At 39.2% G+C, this 24,232-nt stretch overlaps 1 protein-coding gene across 5 annotated transcripts in view; it reads right to left on the minus strand.

The window, feature by feature from the left end:
• me1 (malic enzyme 1, NADP(+)-dependent, cytosolic) overlaps positions 1-24,232 on the minus strand; it is a 240,689-nt gene that overhangs the window by 8,821 nt on the left and 207,636 nt on the right. For all 5 annotated transcript variants that reach the window (XM_007892968.2, XM_007892962.2, XM_007892966.2 and 2 more), the window contains exon 13: positions 12,552-12,725. In XM_007892968.2, coding sequence (XP_007891159.2) covers positions 12,552-12,725 — 174 coding nt within the window. The remainder of the gene's footprint in view (positions 1-12,551; positions 12,726-24,232) is intronic.

A 24,232-nucleotide genomic window follows, 5' to 3' on the forward strand; every position in this document is an offset into this window, starting at 1 on the left:
TCTGCTGCTTTCGACACCGTTGACCACTCTATCCTCATCCACCACCTCTCCTCACACCTCAACCTCCACGGTGCTGTCCTTGATTGGTTCAGATTGTACCTCTCACACTGCCTGCACTTCATCTCCACAAAAGGCTTCTCCTCTAGCCCCCAGACCATCTCAGGGCTTTGTCCTTGGTCCCCTCTTCTTCAATATCTATATGCTCCCTCTTGGTGACATCATCCGCAGACATGGGGTCAACTTCCACATGTATGCGGATGACATCCAACTCTACCTCTCTGCCTCCACCCTTGACTCCAGGACAACTGCTGTCCTGACAGAATGTCTGTCAGACATCAAGTCCTGGATGAGAGCTAACTTTCTTCAGTTGAACGTCAACAAGACCGAGGCGCTCCTGAGTGACTCCAGTCAGCGCCTCCTCACCTCAGGCACTGACAGCATCACCATCCATGGTTGCACACTCCACCTTGCCAAGCCAGTCCGGAACCTTGGGGTCTTGTTTGGCTCTCATACACGCCTTCATTACATTGAGGCTCAACTATGCAAACTCACTGCTTGTCGGCCTCCCCAACTCCTCCCTCCACAGGCTGCAGATCATCCAGAACTCTGCAACCCATGTCCTCTCCTGCACCAGGCTCCGCGACCCTATCACCCCCATCCTTGCCCAACTCCACTGGCTTCCCATCACACAGAGGATACAGTTCAAGATCCTGGTCCTCAGCTTCAAAGCCTTCCATGGTCTTGCTCCCCCCTACCTCTCCAACCTCCTAAATCCCTACCACCTGTTTACTCCCTCCGCTCAGCAGACACCGGCCTGCTTCACGTCCACCGCCTTGTTTGCCCCACTATTGGCAGGCAAACTTTCTGCCACTCTGCACCCATTCTCTGGAACACCATCCCGCAATCCCTCCATCTCGTCCCCTTCCTCGCCACCTTCAAGACCCACCTCAAGACCTGCATCTTCAACCGTGCTTTCGATCTCCCTGCTTCCCCCCTGCCCTCCACCTTCCCCAACCCTCAGCTCGGGTCCGTAACTATCTGTCCAGTGCCTTGGGAAGTCCTCCCAATGTGAAAGGCACTATACAAATGTAATTTTGTTGTTGTTTTAGAAGAAAAATAAGCAACAACAACAACTTGCATTTATATAGTGCCCTTCGTGCTGGATGGCAAGTGTGGTGAGAATTCATTATGCAGGACATCATTGCAAATGGTCTCGAATGTCTCATCTTCATAAAATTTGTGCTTCAAACTTTATTTTAAATAACAATAACAAATCTTACAGAATTTACTGTAGTGATTATTTCATAGGCAAACAAAATAAACTTTCACTTGTACAATATGACCGAGACTCTTGGTTTTGTTATAATATTATGCTTGTCGTTGGTGTATTACCTCTGTAGCTTTATTTTAATCACTCTATCCTGAAAATACTTTTTTGGGAGGTTTGATTGGAAAAGGCTACAGTAATTATTTTGTTTTCTGAAAAGCCCTGGAGTGCAGCAGAAAACTGCACAGAAACTATTAAATATAAAGGTGTAAGTTAAATAGACTTGAAAATTAGAACATAAATTGAAGGTAATCGCCACAGAAGCAAAAGGAGAGGTTAGGAGATATTTTGGGGGGGACAGAGTGTGGAATCCGGTGCCTTGGAATGTCCTCCCGACGTAAAAGATGCTACATAAGTGCAATTTGTTGTTGGAATGACCTATTACAAACCATGGTTGACGAAGAATCCATATCAGCTTTTAAGAGAAAATTAGATAAAAATCTGAAAGGGAGAAAAATAAGGGTATTTGAAAGTATAATGAGCTGAATGGCCTTTTTCTGTGCTGTACATTTCTACGTTTCTACATTTCGATGGTATGGGAAAAGATATGAGAATGAGACTAATCAGACAGCTCTTTCAGAGAGCCAGCACGCACCCGATGAGCCGAATGTCCTGCTGTGCTGTAGGTTTTGCTTCTATAGTACACCATAGCAAAACGGTGAGTGCTACAATAGTGCATATCTAGTTCATAGGGGACTAGCCTACTTCTCTAATCTTATGCATGCCTGAAGAGAAGTTTGTTCAAGTTATAGTAATGTTACTTCATTCTACAATTTAAGTTAATTAAAAATACACTATAAAAACAACTTGAGTTTATACAGTTCCCTTCACGAAGGATAATGTCTCAGAGCTCTTTACAATGATGGGGATGTGTTGGATGCCAAGCACAAGAGAGTGGGGAGGGTGTTCTCACCGAGGTCCTTCCCACAGTTGCTTGTCAATCAAATACACTTCCTCAAGTTTAGTCAGTCAGCAACAAAATGATCAAATGGAGAAATACCAAGTAAAAAAGAACAGAAAGGACCACAAAATAGAGATATATCAACTATGTCTTTCATGCTCTAGCATCTCCCCAAATGTCTGATTTGCTTCTACCCCATTCCTTTGCTTGCCCCCTTTTATAATAAATAATTATATTTATTTATAAACAAGTTTGGTTTGGACACTCTTAAGCATGGTGATGGATTTCCGCAATTGTCAGACACCCAGCTGAGCAAAAAAAAATATTGCTGATGAGAATGTAAAGAAACCTGTAGCTTGTTCTGACATTCTATCCAGCGGGGAAAATGATCGTCATGTCCTTGGTCCCCTTTGAGCCTATTTGCCTTTTATTACTTCTCCAATATAAACATGTTCCTATTTTAAACATCAGGAATTAAGTCAGACAAAGCACAACATCTTGGCAATTCATCCTAGACTGTTCTTATATAGCAGTAAAATAAAAATGCTAGCAACTACAAAGCATAATATAGTAGAATACTTTTGTGCAATATTTTAGAGTTCCACCCCAATTTTACAAATAGAAAATAAGGCTAGTAAAAATAGGATGTGCTGGTTCTTTAAATTATCTCTGAAATCCCGTTATCCCAAATAACCTTTGCAAATTGGTTCTAGTTTTGCAGCCTTCTCTAGAAAAGAAGTAAAATGCAAATATTCATCACATATTAGTTTGTTAATGCAATTAATGATGCATTTATTCTGGACATTTCATGGTGATTTAGCATTATTGTCAAATTTGGCTTGCAGGATTAACAGGAGCCATCCCACTCAGCTCCTTTTAACCCTGAAAGCCAAATCCCTAATAGGTAGGGTGGTTCTAGCTGGACAAGTAGTGGGAAAACTTGCCAGACAACAATATCAATGACAAGCTATGCGGTTTTAGCTGTTCAGACTCCAGCAATGTCCCAACGCACACTCTGGGGTCCCCAAGCCTTGGCTGTTGCCAAATTGCACCTAATACTTTCCGGAATTAGGTAAGCAGGATGCGTCTCTCCAGGGAGAGAGTGCAAATTCCATTCCAACAATTTCAGTCACAAATGGGAAGTCACAAACAGCACAGTAAATGTTGAATTGACAAACCCAACACTAAATAATGGTTTGTCCAAGCAGACCTGTGGTGGAAAGTATCTATTTTGACTTCTGTGGCTTGTTGAATTTAACTTAAACTCAGATTCCCATTTCTGGGGAATGTTCTAAAGCCATTTTCTTTTGTTTTATCCTCATTTGCTACTTCACAGTGCAATACCAATGTGTTGCACCATGAAAATTAGAGCACAGTGCAACACAGTGATACAAAGTTGGATAAAAAGACTATCGAGCAGTATGGAAAAGATCTGCTCAGAAGAGCCATTTAAACTCTACATAATACCAACAAAAAGGAAGAAAGGTAATTTACAATATAATATTCCTTCATGAATGCTAATTAAGCCGCATTTGCAAATCCTGGTGAGAATGAATGTTCCATGTGTGAAATAATTTTCTTTGTTAAACAGCAGAGCAACAGTTTACATCTTCATTAATACTACAGTGTGTCTCACAAGATAGAATCTCCGCTTCACTTCACTTTTTATTGTGCGTCTCACAACATAGGATTTTCCTAGTGGTTAAGCAGCCTGCGATGTGGGGTTCTTTACAATGCCCTTCACCTTCATCCAGATGCAAATACAAAAATATGGCAATGAAGGGAAGTTGTATTGAAATGCTGTTATCAGCAATTTCAACAGTGTCCTTGACTGGCTTCAATCGTTAAATGGGGGTGGGGGCGGAGAAAAGATGAAAGGGAGGGGTTAACATAGGGAGACTACCTGTGGTAGATTAAAAGCATATACTTAAAAGCACATACTTAAATTTAAAGCATATTTTTAAAGCATATACTTAAGGAATAAAGAAGTCACATGCATCCTGGAAAATAAAAACTTAAAGGGGTAGAGGAGCAAAGGGATTTAGTGGTACACATACACAATTCACTAAAATAAATTTCTTCACACAGAGAGAAGTGGGAATGTGGAACATGCTACCACAAGGAGTTTTGAGGCAAATAGCATAGATGTATTTAAGGGAAAGCTAGATAGGTACATGAGGGAGAAAGGAATAGAAGGTTCTGCTTGAAGGCTTAGTTGAAGAAGGGCAGGAAGAGGCTCATGTGGAGCATAAACACCGGCATAGACCAGTTGGGCCGAATGGCCTGTTTCTGTGCTGTATATTCAAATGTATTCTAATGTAAAATTTGTGCTTAACGACATCAGGCAAAAGGTTTCACCACACACTTTGAAGATTTAGAACTAGTGCCTTGCTATTTTTAGCAAGTGAGGTGCAATTACTCCTGGCCTTGGGAGCAGAGTTCCAACACGCACTTCCCCGGATTAAACTAAATGAAACTAAATTTATCATAACACATTGCAAAATAATTCGACAGGGCAAACGATGGGCAAGTTTCCTTATTTCACATGCCTCTGTTTACCTAGGAGTGACTAGGAATCCGGTTGTTAGCCATTTAGCGGATCATTTTTCTGGGGATAATGACTCCTTCAAAAAAATAATAATAATAAATTGGTCACTCAATCCATGACTTTTGTGGGACATTGCTGAGCACAATTGGCTGCTGCATTTCACCCACAGTATATTCACTTTACAGTATATTCTATATACAGTATAACCTCTCAGTTCTGTGGAGTCGCGTAGCTCAGTGGTTAGAGCACTTGCCTCTCAAGTGAAAGATCTGGGTTTGATTACTGGCAGGGCAAAACCTTGGGCAAGATTCCTTACTCCACACGCCTAGTAATAATCCCTCAAGAAAAAAATAATAAATTGGTCACTTCAATCCACGATAGTTTGTGGGACACTGCTGTGCGCAATTTGGCTGCCGCATTTCGCCCACAAATATACAGTCAATTCACTTTACAGTATATTCTGTGAAGCGTTTTGAGATGTCTAGAAGACATGAAAAGCACTGTATCAAATGCAAGGCTTATTATTATTATGAGTACCACATTCCAAAATCTTCTTGCCTCTCTTCTGTTGTTTTGGAAATAGCTGCCCCGAATTTCACCAACTAAAAATAATCTAAAATATAACCCGACAATGAGGCTTGCAGTGATACAGCGAGTTTTATGTGGAACAAACACCTTTGAGATCCATCACAATGTCCCTTTAACCTTCCTGACAGTATCTTCACATTGACTGAATATTTTCAAGAATCCTACGCAATTCCTGCCACCTTACATCTTTCTTATCCACTCAGTACATATTCTAGATTTTCTGAGCCAATATGTATTCGGCTAAATTCATGTACATTAAAATCCATTTGGCCTGCCTCAACCATTTAATCCGTCCAAGTCCCTATGAGTGCCATTGATCCCACTTACAACAACTATCTTGCCCCATATCTCACCGCAACATCAATCTCTGATATTTACTGTCTCCTGAGATTGGGATACATTTCAGTTTCCAGTCCAATCTCCACCACTGCTTGAAAATTTTGATAAATGAAATACTAAAACATATGTATTCTTCATCTGATTTTTAATAAAAAAAATCCCTGTGTTTCTTGGATAGTTTTACAGAATCCTCTGGTCTAGTTATTGTATGTAATCAACAATCATAAAGGCCTATTCAAGACTAACTTGTTAAACTAACCTCAGTAAGATCATCAGTTGTCAGACTCTATTGTTTATAATTGATGGTGGATGTGCTGAAAACAGTATCCTCACCATGAGTATTCTACACCCCATAATTGTCTAACACCTGGTTTCTTTTCTATCCAGTCAATCACTTAAATTACCTAGAATATTACAGCACGGAAACAGGCCATTTGTCCTAACAAGTCAGTGCCAATATTTATACTTCACACAAACATCCATTCCTCCTAATGCCCTTTCCTCTACCTTTCTATTCCCCAGTGGTATGCATTGCTTCCTCAAAAATAAGTTGATGCTTTTCGCTTTAACCATAACTTTCAGCAGCAAATTCCAGATCCTCACTACCCACTGCATAAATAAGCTGTCTTTTAAGAGAGCAGATAATTATTCGGGCAGGGCAAGTTTGCAGGGCTATGGGGAGAGCGCGGGGAGTGGAATTGATTTGGGTGCTCTTTTAAAAGAGCTGGCACAGACACACTGGGCCGAATGGCCTCCTTCTGTGCTGTATAATTTTATGATTCTATGATTCTAAATATCTCCTAAATTCCATTTTACATTGATTACTGACTATTTTAGATTTATGTCCCACTTGTTTTGCGCTCACCAACAAGTAGAAACAGCTGATTAACATCTACCTTATCAATGCATTCTGTGTGTAAGAAAATGGTCAATAACACAGGAACAATGTTTCAGTGAATTATACTTTACATTCCTGAGTAATACGTTGTGAGGTTACAACTGCAGAAATTATAGTTCAATAAATTACAGTCAGATGTGTTATATAAAAAAATGACATTCGGACTCCTCCCACACATAATTGCACGCCTCAAACAAGTTTTACCAAGTTTGAGTAGATTGGTCTAGAACTCTTCCTCAGTGTCTGCTGGTGAGGCAATATTATCTGTGGACTGAATTCTCAACTATAGTCCCGATCTCTCAGCAAGTTATAAATGACTAGATTAGATGTAACCTTGAAAACCCACATTTTTGCACAACTGATTTTGTTGATATCCAATCAATCAAATAAATGGCTCAATGAATTCTACAGCTTTGTTCATGTTATTAGTCCAATTAGTATTCCTTTGCTGATCTGTCATAAACATCATTCCCAGATATTATATAATAATAATAATCCATGCATTTGATATAGCATTTTATCACTTCAATGAGATGTCTGAAAGCGCTTCACAGGATATACTGTAAAGTGAATTGACTTTTATATCAAGTTTACCCTTAAAAAATCTGTGGACACTAGCACAATGGTAAAGAATGCAGCATTCCTAACTGAATTTCATTCCTCAATAAATAGAGGGATTAGGGGATATGGGGATAGCGCAGCTAATCAGAGTTAGGTCAGAAGATCAGCCATGATCTTATCGAATGGCGGGGCAGGCTCGAGGGGCCGAATGGCCTACTCCTGCTCCTAATTCTTATGTTCATTAACTGCCAGCGTGAAGATCATTTCTGTGACATTACCTGCCGACACTTGCTGCTAATGTGCAAACATAAACAACAGCTGCTCAAGTAGTACACTGGGTAACCGACACCCGTGGAACTGGTGAGGAGAAAAATTAGAAAAAGTTGAAGAAAGTAAAGAACTTTTATGTAAAGGTATCCAATTGTAATACATCAACTGGCCACTGGTGGGACATTCTGCCAAACTGATCCACTTAGTTAAGCACTGTATTGTACGCTCAAAGGAACCTCTACCTATCCCCCCACCTGTGAAGAGGCGAAAGTGGTGGGGAGGGGTGGGAGGGAGAAAGAGGAGAACATAGCCACCAGTCAGGGTATTAAAATAAGGATAACTTTTCATCACAAACTAAGTACCATTCCTAAATGTTACACTTGCAGTAATTAAAGAAAGCAAAACATGCACGAACATGGCAATTACCCCATTTTTTTAGCTAATGTGTGAGAAATTTTACATTTATAATAGTGCCTTTCACCACAGAGGGATAGCTCAAAGCATTTCACAGAATCGGCTGGGAGTCTGACCTGGACGAGGCAAGGTGAAGGTACGAGGCAAAGCGACTCCAGGCTAGAGTTCCAGAGAACAGTAAGTAAGAACAGTAAGTAAGGGAGAACTACTGTGCTTAAGCCTCACCACCACCTTTACGATGTCAGCAGCCATAAGATCCATGGGCCAAAGTTAGGATACAACTAAACCATCTCATTCACCTCATGACTATTTGTACGGCATTTCTGTGTGCAAATTGGCTGTTGTATTTGCGTTCAGAGTCACTACACTTCGCAGTAAAATCCGTGTAGAACTTTGAAATTTTGACCTGATAGAGCTATATTGAATGCAAGGATTATTATTAGTATTACATTCCAAGTCAATCCAGGACAATTTGCTGGACCAGTGAGGTTAGTTTATTTTCTTATTGGTAAACGTAAACTGAATATTGTATGTTTAAATATTGGGACCAGTAAATAGCAATCTCAAAACATCTTATTAATGGGATTTATAATAATTAATGGGGTTTCCAAAAGATGTAGCTACTTTATTGATCACAACAAAATACTTAATTGTTAGTAAATTGGGAATAACATGTCAAATTCCCACCAGACAATGTTTTTTAAAAAAACAATCAAATCTCCTCCGACTTGGCCATTTCCCTGCTTGACCTCTTTTTTTAAAAAAATGTAGGATTATATCTGCAATTCTTGCTAACTAAATGCTCCACACAAGAAAAAAACAACTTAGCTCACACGAAACAACAAGAGTACATCCTTTTTGCCATATTCATGTGTTAAACCAACAACAATCAGCATGAAACATACATCCATACAACTGAACCCAATCAGCTTCCTCAGCAGGTTGCAGCAATATTTCCCCACTCAAGCCCCCACCCCCAAATCTTTCATAAACAGAGTTAAAGACAAGAGTTTATGTACTTAAAGCAATGAACAGAGCAGCTATATAAGTTTTCAAAGTATAGAAGTTTTGTTTCCATGATTCACTCCCTTCCACTAGATTAGTACTATTATGACTGGGTTCTGCTGGTAACCTTTTTCCAGCTGAGAGAACAAAATGGCTTGCACCACCAGTCTTTTTTCTTGTACGTTAGATGACTAAATAAAGAATGTTGCCAGAGGGTAATTAGCAATTGGAACAGGTTGTCACGAGGGGAGGTTGTGGCCAGAACACTGGACTCATTAAAATAAAACTATTTGATGATGTGCTGGGAGATTAGTAGGGTAGGTATTCTGAAGGGTTTGATCAAATGGGCCAAAGAGCCTCCTTCATCCAAACTTATCTCGTCAAATGACATTCAAAGTTAGGTTTCCAAATATGACAGAGCTCACCACTCTGCAATGAACAGGAAACACATTCTGAACTCAGTAGCCTAGATCAGAGCAGATATTTTACATAAATATGACATGGTTAGTGCAAAAATAAAACAGCAAAGCGACTTCATATCTTCATCAGTGAGTTAATTATCTGTAAATTGGAAATACAAATTACAAATTAAGAGCTGGATACCATCTTTAAATGTGACTGAGATTAGCAGAAAATAGACCGTCATCTCTGAATTACTGTAAGAGTTTTCAGGTTCCATTAAGGGTCAATAATTGAGGTAATACCAAGAATTCTACGATCATGTCCATGGTATTTCCACTTAAGGCAAAACTGAAAACTTTTTCCCTTGGTCAGAATGTTAGCTCTCATCTCAACTATTGCAATAATTTAATAGATTGATTTTCATACAAGTACCGAACATGATACATTTTTTCCAGGGAATTAGTGGGGGGGTGTTCAGAAACACAGATAAGCAGTACAATCATAGATTGATAGAATTATAATAATAATAATAATCCTTGCATTTGATATAGCGCTTTTCAGGTCTTCTCAACGTCTCAAAGCCAATTGTGCACAGCAGTGTCCCACAAACAGTTGTGGATTGAAAATGACCAATTTATTATTGTTTTGTTTTGGAGGAATTATTATTAGGCGTGCGGAGTAAGGAAACTTGCCCAAGGGTTCGCTGTGCCTGGAATTGAACCCAGGTCTCTCGCTTGCAAGGCGAGTGCTCTAACCACTGAGCTACAGGACTTCACATTATACATCACAGAAGGAGGCCATTCGGCCCATCGTGTCTGTGCCGGTTCTTTTAAAAGAACTATCTAAATCAATCCCACTCCCTCGCTTTCTCCCTATAGCCCTGCAAACTTGTCCCCTCTAAATAATTATCTAGTAAATCTAGTAAAAAAAATTCTTTCAAAAAAGACAGTTGCACTATGAAGAAGTTCAAATGACACTGTAAACCAAGAGCAGAGCTTGAGAGCTTGCCAAATGTTACCCAAACTTTCCTGTTCTGGAATGGCTGACTGCAACTCATTCCTCGTCTTTTTCATATATCATTTCAAGACTTAAATAGCCAGATCGTAATGTTGTTACTCTGGAGCGTTTAAGATTTGTTAAGATAAAAGGGAATGAAGATATTGAGCACATGACTGCTAAACAGTCTCAACAAAGGCGTACAAGGACACAGAACTACAAACTCTTCCAGCACAGAAGCAGGCCATTCAACTAAATTCCATCCTGGAGTTTATATTCCACATGAATCTTCACCCTCCTTTTTTCTTCATCCTAATCAATCAATTGCTTTATCTGAACCAATCTTTTGGTCTGATAATCACCTTACTCACAGCCCTCTTTCTCTTCTCCCTCTTTTAGGTGTTTACATTTGAGACGTCTTCCCGACATGAAAGCATTCTACCAAATGTGAGGATTATTATTATTATTATTTATGCTTCTAAAGAAGATGAGTTCTATTGAAATACCAGATTATTTGGGGAATAAAATACTGTAATTTCAAGTGGGATTTCTTAATTCAGGAATCTGACGGTATGTCATATATGGGAACCAGGCTCTGAAAGCAAATCTTAATAATAATAATAATCCTTGCATTTGATATAGAGCTTTTCACGTCAGGAGGACGTCCCAAAGCGCTTCACAGAACACACTGTGAAGTGAATTGACTGTATATTTGTGGGCGAACGCGGCAGCCAATTGCGCACAGCAATGTCCCACAAACAGTCGTAGATTGAAAATGATCAATTTATTATTGGTTTGGGTTTTTGGAGGGATTATTATTAGGCGTGTGGAGTAAGGAAACTTGCCCAAGGTTTCGCCCTGCCTGGAATTGAACTCAATCTTGTCAAAGAGTTCCTGTAATTTTCCGTATTGTATTTCTGAATTCCTTGTCCTGCCAACCCATGGGAGCTTGATTAATTATGGAAATCCTATTTGAATTTAGCGATTTAGATTTCAAAATATACAAATAGACAACTCAAAAATAATTGTTTCTAATCTACTACCATTGTTACATTCCATTTTCTTGAGTTTCCTTGTGTCTGTCTCAGATTCCTGGATTTCTGTCCCCTCCCCCACAAATACACACACACACTTTCATGTCTGTGTTTCAACCACACCAAGTCTATGTCTGGTATCAGGATGACATGTTTTTCAAACAAAGTTCATCTGATCAGTCAAATGTTCCAAGTTCCCAGCCACACTGAGGTCTAATTTGTGGTATTTAATGGAATTCCTATCAATTCATTGGAACTTCTCTCAAAGTATAGCACATCAGGCCTGAATCTGCGAGATGAATTCCAGTTGTGGGAAGGAGCCCCCATTTGCATGAGCCAAGATTAAATATTATTATTATTATTATTATTAATAAAGAATCCCACTTAAAGAACCCTCAAAATTACACCCCACTATCCAGGTACCTGGAGCATACTAAGAGTAATGTGTTGTTTTGAAGAAACTGAACAAGTTGTATTCTAACCAAATAGGGTAAAATGTTCATAAGTTTCACTCCTGAACCATGCCGAATATAAATGGACTGAAAAGTCATCCAAAAACAATTTACTCTGAACTGCAAAATTACTGTCTGCTTCTGAAGCACTTCACCCTAAAAAAATACTGAAACGACAAACGTAATTCACGGTGCCAGAATATATCTGTGGTGAGAATTTAAATGTGCCTTGCATTTAGCCAATTTTCAAATAAAAGTTGGGGCGATTTGAATTTATTTTGGAAGCAGATTTTTTGTGAAAGGTGTCACAGCTGTGATCTTGGACAGATTAGCAAGAAGATGTTCTGAAATACTGTATTTAAACATTGCAACAATCATAAAAGAGGACAGATGATGCAAACGTGGCCCCCGCATTATACTCAGTGTTTGGGTTTCAGTGATGATCATTACAAAATAATTGATTACAGAACTATTGTGTTCACAAATTTGTAAATCCAAAAAAGTATATGAATTAAATTCTGGTGTAAAATCTGCAGCAATAGTTTATAGCAACATAAAGGTTCACCAGCATCTTACCAGACAAGATGCATTCCCACGCCCACCAAGCAAGTGGTTTGCTCTTTCCCAGATCCTCAGGCAAACAATTTTTATTTTCTAAATTTTAGGCCCTGCATTTAGCTCTATGATCTTTTTCTTTGTTAATCAAGTAGGCCTCTGGACTGGATGCTAAAAGCTAACAATCACAATCACACTCGTCATAAAAACTAAGACAAAGTCTGTATCTCTGCTTTTCCTTACACACACTCAATACATTACCTTTGCTGCAATAAGGAAAATGTCATTTCCAATGTGTTTCATACGACAGGCAATGACACCGAGAGCGACTCCTGGAAATATATAGGCATTGTTACCCTGACCAGGATACATTACACGTCCATCTGGAAGAGTAACTGGGGCAAATGGACTTCCACTTGCAAATATACCTTGACCCTGCAACATAAAAAGGAAACAAAAATACTTCAGAGATTAAAATTTTGCAGGCTATATTGAATCTCAAGATCATAATCAATCACAAACCATGAATCATAAACTTACTTTTTTCCCCCAAAATGACATCCAATTAATAATTAACTGGTGATTTTTGTCTCTCCAACTTGTAGTTTTCCAAGGCCCTCTGTCATGTAAATTTATACAGAGAGAAGATGTCTAAATAACTGTGGAGTATTGTTTGCAACCCAGTCTGCTGAAACCACAGCACTCAAATTCATATAATAATAATCCTTGCATTTGATATAGCGCTTTTCACATCTTTTAGACGTCCCAAAGAGCTTCACAGAATATACTGTAAAGTGAATTGACTGTATATGTGTGGGCGAACGTGGCAGCCAATTGCGCATAGCAGTGTCCCACAGACAGTCGTGGATTGAAAATGACCAATTTATTACTGTTTTGTTTTTTTGGAGGGATTATTATTAGGCGTGTGGAGTAAGGAAACTTGCCCAAGGTTTTGCCCTGCCTGGAATTGAACTCAGGTCTCTCATTTGCAAAGTGAGTGCTCTAACCACTGAGCTACAGGACTCCACAGGATATGTGGACCCGTAAAATCCAGACGCAACAGTTAAGCAGCGATTTGTAGGGTTATGGCACAGACTCAATTTCACAGTCAGCCCAGCCCTTGCACTGAACTCAACCTCACCTTAGGCAAGTTTTGATTTTGAAATTCCAGGCACAAGGTTCAGAAATATTACATTGGAACAGTCTTCAAAAATCTAGCTGAAATTGCAGATTGCAAAGGATATCAATCACACAGACATGGTGTTTCAACTTTTAAAAGCAGGGTTGTAATTGGTTTACTTTGCTTTTATCTATAAAACAATACCACTATATTCATAATCCAATAGAATCCATAATCAGAGATAGAATTTCACACTGGCCCCATCTTAAAACTAGCTGTGCAGCTAGGCATAAGAAATGTAAATAACAATTGTCTCACATTTGAACAAGTTAAATAAACTAATTTTGACATGAATGCTCAAAAAATATGATTTTCAAATATCGTAAAAATGTAATTAGTGAGAAATGCAGTTTTTTTTTGTCGTTTAAAATAAACTTTCTCCTTCTTCTCTTGAAGGACAAACTCTAGGTGGGATCTAGTTCTGGTTTTATTTGCTCCAGTGCCTCACCAAAGTGGCCAAATACATGAGTGAGCCAGGAAAAGTAGCAGTCAGCAAGCATGTAGACAGCTAAGTCACCCATTGGTAGCAATTTGGCTCATTCATGCATTTGGGTGATATACTGCAGGGCGGTGATGGTCATCATAGTGTCGGACTGGCTCAGTTGGTTGCACTATCACCTCTGAGTCAGAAGGATGTTCAAGCCTCACATCAGGACTTTGAACTCCGAATCTAGATTGACACTCCAATAGATTGCTGGGGGAGTCCTGCATTGTGGAGGTGCCATCTTTTGGATGAAAGGTTAAACCGAGGCTCCATCAATCCCATGACATTATTCAGAAAGCGAATGGGGTTTCTCCAGTGTCCCGGCCAACAAGCCCCCAGATAAAATTGGTCATTCACTATGCAGCTGTTTGTGGGACATTACAGTGAGGAAATTGCCAGCCACATTCACCTGCAAAATATTTAGTTACAATACTTTACAGTGTATCTCGTGGAGTACTTGAGATGTTCTCCTGAAATGAAAGACGCTATATAAAAAACATACTGTATAAATATATTACGATAAACATATTAGGATAATTTAAAAGCGCAATGAACATGAAATCCTCAGGCAACTCCCGATGTAAAGGAAAATGATTCCACAAATTCAGGGTACAAGCCAGAATGTAATGGGATCACATAGCTTATATTAGCTTCACGTAGCGTGGAGTCCTGTAGCTCAGTGGTTAGAGCACACGCCTCGCAAGCGAGAGATCTGAGTGCAATTCCCGGTAGGGCAAAATGTTGGGCGAGTTTCCTTACTCCACACGCCTCTGCTTACCTAGCAGTAAATAGGAGCCCAGCTGTTAGCCGAGTGGCAGATTGCTTTTCCGGGGGTAATAATTCCTTCAAAAAAAAATTGGTCCCTTCAATCCACGACTGTTTGTTGGACACTGCTGTGTGCAATTGGCTGCCGCGTTTGCCCACAAATATACAGTCAATTCACTTTACAGTGTGTTCTGTGAAGCGCTTTGGGACGTCCTCCCGACGTGAAAAGCGCTATATCAAATGCAAGGGTTATTATTATTATTAATGTAAAGTCAGTTTACATTGCATTCATGCACAACCTGATGAACTGATATCTTATACAAATGCATTAAATGTGCTGGCAAGCTACATATATGAGGGCACCATCATTCAGATAAAGGACAAAGTGGGTTGGTGACTTAGGAAAAGTATGTAGGCAATTAGCCTGGGCTAGATCACTGCCAGTTGTGAGGTTTGGAAAGACTATTCTCATTGTATTCAACAACCTTTTTTGTTTAGAGGGGGAAAGAGAGGAGATAATGTGGCACGCTGATAGTGATTGCTCTCTGAGTAGATCTGAGTAGTAGGGAAGGGAGCAAAGATTGCCTGGTGTTCTCTCAGTTCCAAAATGGAGTATAGGCAATTTTGTTCCTGAAAGTATAAATGAACATACTGCAGAGATGTACCCCATACGATGACAGTTCCACATTAAACACAGGCATGAATCACAAAATTAGTAGAACTTAGTTTTAGAACAGAAAGATGACACTTGTTCTGTTCATAAATAACTCGACACTCAAACAGCGATGATTTTGTTTAAACTAAACAAATTGGATTGCACATGATTCCAGCAACTGGCACACCTGCTACAGTACTGAAAGTAGTTGACAAAAGATTGGTTAGGACACCCTGGTGCATATAGGTTCCATTGTGCCAATGTAAATAGAAAGCTTTTCCACAAACTTTGAACAAAACTTGTAGATCAACATTCAGTTTCTCTTTCTAGGTTTATTAAGGCCACATGCTTAATGTCGAGGTTCTATTTTAGAAAGGTTTATACATAAAACGTTTCTTATATGGCTCCTGTGAATATTTTGTGGCACTTTTGAGAATATGAAGACTATATCCTTTAACCAAATGATTAATTTATTGTGCAGCAAAATGAAAACTGTTTCAATGGCAAACATTTACTCTAATTTACGGACATGATTACATCCACAGTTTTTCAAGCTTTAAATGAAGCACTGTTTACCAGATTGCACTACAATCTTTCAATAGTTATCAAACCAACAATGCATAATAATCTATAAAGCAGTAATGTCTAATTTGCAGTAGTTTTTAAATGGGATTTCTTATTAAGGAATCTTGTTAACAGGCCTGTCAGCCCGCAGAAAATCTGCTCTTAAGTAGATTGTGTTGGAGCAGAATCCCTGCAGGCCAGCTACAAGAAAATATGCTTGTGAAAAGAACTGGGATATATATAGCTAGAACTAAAACATTGTTTCCCTTTCAATCAAACAGGTGGTGCACATATGCATGGTAATTTATATTTGTCTGGAATGGAATGCCATTCTCTTACCAGTGGGACAAAAACACTATTTATCTGCCCCCAGAGTATTATTTGGCAAGAGGGAAGACTTGGGAACCCCAGTGTGTGTTGGAGTACTGCTGGAGTTCAACCAGCTAAAATCATGCAGCTTGCCATTGCAAACACTGACTGGCAAGCTTCCCACTGCATACCCACATAGGACCACCCAACCCAATAGGGTTAACAGGAGCCAGGCTGGAAGAATCTCCGCCTCCAGTGACAAGATGCGCCTGCAACTTTTGCTAACAAGTTCATCTTCAACAGTGCCATGGGATACTCTGTCTCGCCTGGCTCAGGATCCTCACTATTGAGACTGCCACAGCGATTGACTCAATTCTAATAGTCCAGTTACGAGATAGTAATTAGACAATTGTCAAGCTTAGGTTTAAGCCCCCGTTAGATGGGTACCAGGAACTCCTAAAGCAAAAGTAACATCTGTGAATCCTGTTCTGTGCTAAATTAGTAGCTTGGTGCACTAAAATTGGCCCTTGTCACCTTCAGATCTGGAAGAGTGAAAAAATATTGGAAAACGCATTCCTGCTCTATATATAATGATTTATACTGAAAAGTACACCAGGCTTAACTGTAATGACCTTCATGATCAATTAACCCTGCTGTGACTCACTGCTTGGGTTCCTGCATTCAATAATTGCCTCTTTAAGTTATCTTCAAGAAAAGGTTGGGGAAAAAGAAAATTGACATAAAAAAACTGAGATGAGAGCAGTTGAATGAAAAGAACTTCTATGTGTAAGTAGCAGGCTGTGTTCACTTTTCAGTAAGGCTGGGAGCTACCTATTCTACATATTTACAATTCAGTTTGGGAAAAAGTTGCTGCAAATTTGATAAATTAGTTGCAGTTGGACGCAAATTGTAAAGGGCTTTTTTTCCCTTCATCCATGGCAGATATAATTTTTTTTAGAAAAGGTTCTTGAACTATTGCTATAAAAACAATTTGGAAAGTATTTTTTATTACCCCACTTGATTAAACACAGCTGGAATCTACTCAATTTTCTCAGACTTTATTTAATATAAGAATATTTTCACAGAAGATGGAAGTGGGAATGGATGATTGTAATTCCTTGGACACCCCTCCTCAACTGGGAAGTGTACCAACAGAATTGGTTTCATGGCCCAGTACTGAAAAGACAATTCCCAGTTGTGCCAGTGTGATTCTCTAAGTTATGTCTTTTTATGTTTCACAGGACAAAGCGAAACACTAAAGAATGTTTTTCACTAAGGCTACTGTTCCCAATAGATGACTCTACGCATCATTGGAGGGGGTCTGAGTGCAGGTTGCCTGGGCCTCTTGGGTGCAGTCGGTCTGCAGTTGACGTAGACCAGAGCAGTAAACAAGAAGATTCATAGCTCATAAAAATATTAAACCCAAGGACAGTGATATCTAACCGAATAATTCCACTACCATTACACTTAAAATACTGTGCAAAATGAAGAGGCACAATAAGCAGACGATAGATTTTGCAGAGGGGAAATTAGTTTGAATTGGCTCAAATTTTGCAGCCATACTGCACTCTAATCCCCCGACTAGATTTAGGTGTGGTGGATGGGTAGTTCATCCAATGGTGAAAAATTTCACTCGTCCTAACTGTGCCAAGTACAAAATGGAATTTTGCCCACAAATTTAAAGTCAATTCACTTTACAGTATATTCTGCAAACCACTTTAAGACATCTCAATAATGTGATAAGGCACTATATCAAATGTAACGGTTATTTTTAACAAATAGTAAATTCTGTAATTTATAGAAAATGTTTACAGATTATTCATAGAACATAATAGCATTTTATATTGTGGTCTACATGCACCAATGTGAAATGGGATTTTTTAATTAAGGAATCCAAAAGTACATCATGTCAATTGGTAGCAACCCCTTCCAACACAAAGTATTTTGAATGTAGTCTGATGAATTAATCTGACATAATAATAATTCTAGCATTTGATATAGCACCTTATCATGTTTTCGAGACATCTCAAAGTCTTCACAGAACATACTGTAAAGTGAATTGACTTTATATTTAGTGGGTGAAACGTGGCAGCCAATTGCATCCAAACAGTCATGTGACCAAATTTTAAAAAATAAAAAACTTTTTTAAGGAATTATTTACAGTTATTGTTAGGAATCACCACTTAATTAAGAAATCCTGTTTGACATTATTGTAATTAGACACCAATGGAAACTTAAGTTTCGAAAGGCTTTTTTAAAAAAACTTGCATAATACAAATGTCATTCTATTCAAATAACTGTAAAAAAGCTTTGCATTTCACCATGAACAACAACAACTTGCATTTATATAGTGTCTTTCACATCAGATAATGTCTCGGATGCCGAGCAAGGGAGATGACCATAAGATTGGTCAAAGAAGTTGGTTAAGGTGGAATTTTAAGATAAGGAGGGAAAGAGGTGGAGGAATAAAGGCAGAGACTTCCAGAAATTAAGGGATGGTGAGTGAAGCTCGGCCATCAATGGTAATGTGGAGTAAGTGGTGGCCTGTTAGCTGAGTAAAGCTAACCCGGGATGCACGAAACCTTAGGCAGGTTTTCTTAATCCACACACGCCTGTTTACCTAGCAGTACACAGGAATCCAGTTGTGAGTCAATTAACGGATCGCTTTCCGGGAGTAATAATCTCTTAAAAAACAACAAAAATTTAGGTCACTCAATCCACAACTGTTTGTGTAACACTGCGGTGAACAACTGTTGCTGTGTTTCACCCACAAGATACACAGTCAATTAACTTTACAATATTTATTCTATGAGTGATTTGAGACATCTCAATGATGTGATAAGGCACTATATCAAATGCAAGAATTATTATTATTTATTGTAAAAGGAGGCATGCAAAGAAGTGGGGTAGAAGCAGATCAAAGATTTGGGGAGATGCTATGGGATGAAAGGATTTAACGGAGCCAGTGGAACCTGGCAAGAATTGGAGTGATGGGTGTGCGATAGGCAGTTTCACGTATTAAGCCTATGCAGCATTGCAGATGTCATTAGCAGGAGGCAAAGACTTCAGGAATCAGCTATCATTGGCAACAAGTTCCTGTTTCCTGTCATTTGCCCCATAAAATTTGAGCACAGTCTTTATTTGGATAAGAGTGGTATGCTCCATGGATGAAATAATATCAGTTTAGACTCAATGGCCAATGGCCATGTCATGGGTTTGGAATTTCTAGATTTCTATAAATCCTGGAGCTAACCATTAATGTTTGAATTAGCATTGGCAATTTCACAGAAACTCTTTCATTTTTGGGTAGCAAAATTTATTGTACCAAGAGACTATCTTTTTGCACTGGAATCAGTATGCATAAAAATTCAGGATTGGTTTACATCAGCATTGCAGTCTTTCAGTAAATCTTTTGTGATCCATTAAGGTTGGATCCTTAAAGTACAATTCCAGAGGCCAACATGTTTTCTCTGTCATGAATGGCACCATTTTGCTTGCCAACAAATACACAGTCACTACACTTGATAGTAAATCTTGCAAAGAGCTTTAAGACATTTCAAAAACTTGATAAAGTGCTAAATGAAATGTAACGATTATTGTTTGTGTTGGTTTCAGTAGTGGCAGCTGGATGAATCAGGCAATGCATTGGTGCTGCTCTCCCCCCTCCCCCCCCCCCCTTTTCTGAATACAGAAGATAGGTTTAGCCAGCATTTGAGGAAGGCTCAATATCATTAAATAAAGCGGAAGCCCAGGATGGAGACAGGAATGACCCATCATCTGATTTTCAGTCTAGACTACTGTACCAATAGTGAACATAATTCTGACTTTGTTATGGCAATGTTTCACAGCTTGCTACTACAAAGTGTTGTCTTATGGTTCTGTTCACTGTGAAATAGTAGTGCAGCTGAGCAAGTTTATCTTTTTTGTTTTGATGAGGTACTGCTCTCTATGAAAGGGAGGCGAACAAAACCAAATGGATCCCAATTTCAATCTCAACTTGTGTTGGAAGTAGCTGATCTCAGCCAGAGCAGTGCTGTGGAAGAATGTTGAGGTCATCAACGAGCCCTCTCTATGTAGAGGAGGGGTAAAGTAAGGTGTCTTTCTTTGGAGCTGAGCTGGTTTTAAGGTGAAATGCTTGGCATGGAATGTCAGAATCGGGTCAACTCTGCGGCAATCTCGGTAGTCCGATTCCTGAGCCAGCCAGGTTTGCAGTTCTCTATAAAATTCCTAATATAAGCTAAATGGTAGAATCCTAAAGGGGGTGAAGGAACAGAAAGATCTGGGGGCACATATAAGAAAATCTTTGAAGGTGGCAGGAAAGTTAGATAAAGCTGTTAAAAAAAAGCCTATGGGATACTAGGCTTTATAAACAGGGGCGAAGAATACAAAAGTCAGGAATTTATGATGAACCTTTATAAAACACTGGTTAAGCTAGAGTGTTCAGTTGTGGGCAGGGCACCACACTTTAGGAAGGATGTTAAGGCATTAGAGAGGTGCAAAGGAGATTTATCAAGATGGTACCAAGAATGAGGGACTTAAGTTATCAGGAGAGACAAGAGAAGCTAGGGTTATTCTCCTTGGAGCAGAGAAGGTTAAGAGGAGACTTAATAGAAGTTTTCAAAATTATGAGGGGATTCGATAGCGTGAACAAGGAGAAACTATTTCCACTGGCGGGTAGGTCAGTAACCCCAGGACACCCATTTGAAATAGTTGTTAAAAGAGACAGAGGGGAGAAATGTTTTCACAGAGAATGTTCGGATCTGGAATGCATTGCCTGAAAGGGTGGTGGAAGCCAATTCGATAACAACTTTTAAGAGAAGTAGATAATTATTTGAGGAGGACAAGTTTGCAGGGCTATGGGGAGAGAACGGCGGAGTGGCATTGATTTGGATAGTTCTTTTCAAAAAGTTGGCACAGACACGATGGGCCAAATGGCCTCCTTCTGTGTTGTATAATTCTTTGACTCTAGTTTCTAATGATTAGGCTTGTCATAGCTGGACAAGCAGTGGGACCAAGCTTACCAGACTGTGCTTTCAATGGCAGGCTATGTGGCACCCTCTGGCATGGTAAGCTCGCTCTCTCCTCTTCCCCATTCCAGCCTCAAAGCCAAGTGAGGCATGAAGCAAGGCCTTAAGGACATAACAATTTGTTAGGTGAAAGAAGACTGCGGTCCATCTAGTTCACCTTCCACCAACAAAACAAACAATAATAAATTGGTCACTCAATCAACGACTGTTCGTGGGACACTGCTGTGTGCAGTTGGCTGCCACATTTCGCCCACAAAATATACAGTCACTACTCTTTACAGTGTATCCTGTGAAGCACTTTGAGACATCTCAAAGACTTGATAAGGCCAGTGCTCCCGTCAGGGCATTCCATATCCCAACTACTCTGTGCATGAACAAATGTTTCCTAACCTCCCCATTTGCTAGATACCATCAAATTGATGCCTAGTTACTCACTGACATATGACATTCTAATCAAAACCCTTCCCAGAATAGCTTTGTATCTCAGCCTTCTTGAAACCAGACGGGGAATGGCCTCTTGACTTATCACAATCTTCAAAGAAGCAATATAACTTTTAATAACTGAAATAGCACATCTGGATGTGTTGGAAGAAACATTAAACAATGGGGAGGAAGTGTGGTATGTGATGGAAAAAATATTACTGGTAATCATCATCACATCACGTGCTGCATTTCCCTGCCAATCTCATGTTCACATTAGAAATAGTGCAGTTTAGCCCTGCGTTGCAACTCTGATTTCAGTGAATTTTGATTTCAGTAATAAATTTTGTATGTGGATGTCCAGCAATTTTACTTGTTAATATGATCCCAGCCCAAGCTAAACCGACTTTCAATGCAGCTCTAACCAAATGCCATTTGATTGAACCATGATCAACATTGCTTCACAGTCCTGCACGTTAACACTAAATAATAATAATAATCCTTGCATTCGATATATTATCAAAAAATCAAAATGCCTCACAGAATTTACGGTGTAGTAAGGTGTAGTGACGACGCATTTAGTAGCCAAATACAGTCAATTTGCAGAGAACAGTGTCCCACAAACAGCCATGAAGTGAATGATCAATTTTATTTTGGGGACTGCTGGCTATTGGGACAATTTCCCTCTTGCTTTTGAATAGTGCTACAGGACCTTTAACGTCCACCTGAAAAGGCAGACAGGACCTGTTTAATGTATTAGCCGATGGATGGCACTTACAACAATGTAGCACTCCTCCAGTGCAGCAATGAAGAGTCAGCCTAAACTGCGAGCCGAAGAACTGATGTTCAGAGTCCATAATCTTTTGACTCAGAGATGAGAATACACTCAACTGAGCCAGGCTAATACCAAGAAGAAACACTTTGATAGACAGCTCAGTCTTGAGTGGGATCAATAAGCCTGTCATTTGTATTTCTATTATCAAAATGAAGAGTAGCATGAAACGGTAGGTGAACCCTTGGCCAGAGGATATAAAACAATTGTACCTCAATTCAAATTCCATTCTGGGGTAAAATACAATGGAAAATATAATCAAAACTATAAGTTACTTCCATCCATTGTCCTCTGGCATTCAACAAATAAGAGGAAATTTGGGGGAGTTTGTCAGTTTCCGTTCATGGTTTATTAATATGTGTGCCGTTATGTTGAATGTTAAGTACCTGTAGCAGTATTTCAATGAAATGAAGTGCAAAGTGTATATATATTACATTGATAATATTCTTCCAGTTGCTTGAGGAGATCCAGTACAGTGTCATAAAACTTTAAGGAATCTCAATTCCACAGTTGAAGCCAATTTTAACTCCTAACTAAAGTATTGTTAGTAATAATAATGCTTGCATTTGATAGTGTTTTATCACGTTGTCAAGATGTCTCAAAGCGCTTCACTGGATTTTACTCTGAAGTGAAGTTATTGTGTATTGTAGGCAAATGTGGCAGCCAATTTGTGCATAGAAATTTTCCACAACAGCTAAGAGGTAAATGAACAAATATATCTGTCCGATTATTGACCAGGACACTAAGGGAAACTCCTTTCTCTTTTCATATAATAATAATAATAATAATCCTTGCATTTGATATAGCGCTTTTCACGTCGGGAGGACGTCCCAAAGCGCTTCACAGAATATACTGTAAAGTGAGTTGACTGTATATTTGTGGGCGAACATATAGTCGCATAGGATCTTTAATATTGCTCTGAACATGCAGACTGAACCTTGGTTAAAAGTCTCACCCAAAGGACAGATAATTTAGCATCCACTCGGTAAAAATTTACATTTCAGAGAAATAATTTCCAAAATTTACACCTATGTGGTGGTGGATCTGCATTAATGACAATGCATACACATTACCACAACAGCAGTCTTGTGAAGTTACATGACTATTCATATGGTTATGCTTGCAAAAACCTTGCTGCCAATTATTGCGAGTAAATGCTTTAAACTGTATATTAGTGTTTCATACAACAAACTAGATTGTTTCAAACTGCTTCTCCAGAGTGGTGCAAACCCAAACTTCAACTGCAAGCGACTAGATGAACGCAACAGATTGCAGAGTTTCTATGGAGAGCGTCCTCTACCAAGTTCTGCTACAAGCCTTCTGGATGCAGTAGTGAAGATGAATTGTAGGGAAGAATTTGCAAAGTTGTTGGTGGAGTTTGGAGCCGATTTGAGTTTATTCAGTTGCAACGAAACCCTTGGGAATAGCCATTTGATTTTGAATAATCCTTGTGCACTTTACTTCCAAATGGCTAGAGCAAATCCAAGGATACTTCAAAGTGCTTGTCGGCTTCTCATTCGAAGATGTCTGGGTGTGACAAGATTAAACTATATCAATGATTTACCACTGCCAAAGTTCCTCAAGAATTACCTCTTCTATAAACCTGTTTGATACGCAGTAACTCAATCAATGAAATGTTGGTACACCAACTGTGTGAAAGAATTAAGTTCTGCAAGATGTAACTCTAGTTTGAACAGAAACAAATA

The sequence above is a fragment of the Callorhinchus milii genome, unplaced genomic scaffold, assembly GCF_018977255.1.
Source record: "Callorhinchus milii isolate IMCB2004 unplaced genomic scaffold, IMCB_Cmil_1.0 Scaffold3, whole genome shotgun sequence".
In the NCBI taxonomy this organism is placed as follows: domain Eukaryota; kingdom Metazoa; phylum Chordata; class Chondrichthyes; order Chimaeriformes; family Callorhinchidae; genus Callorhinchus; species Callorhinchus milii.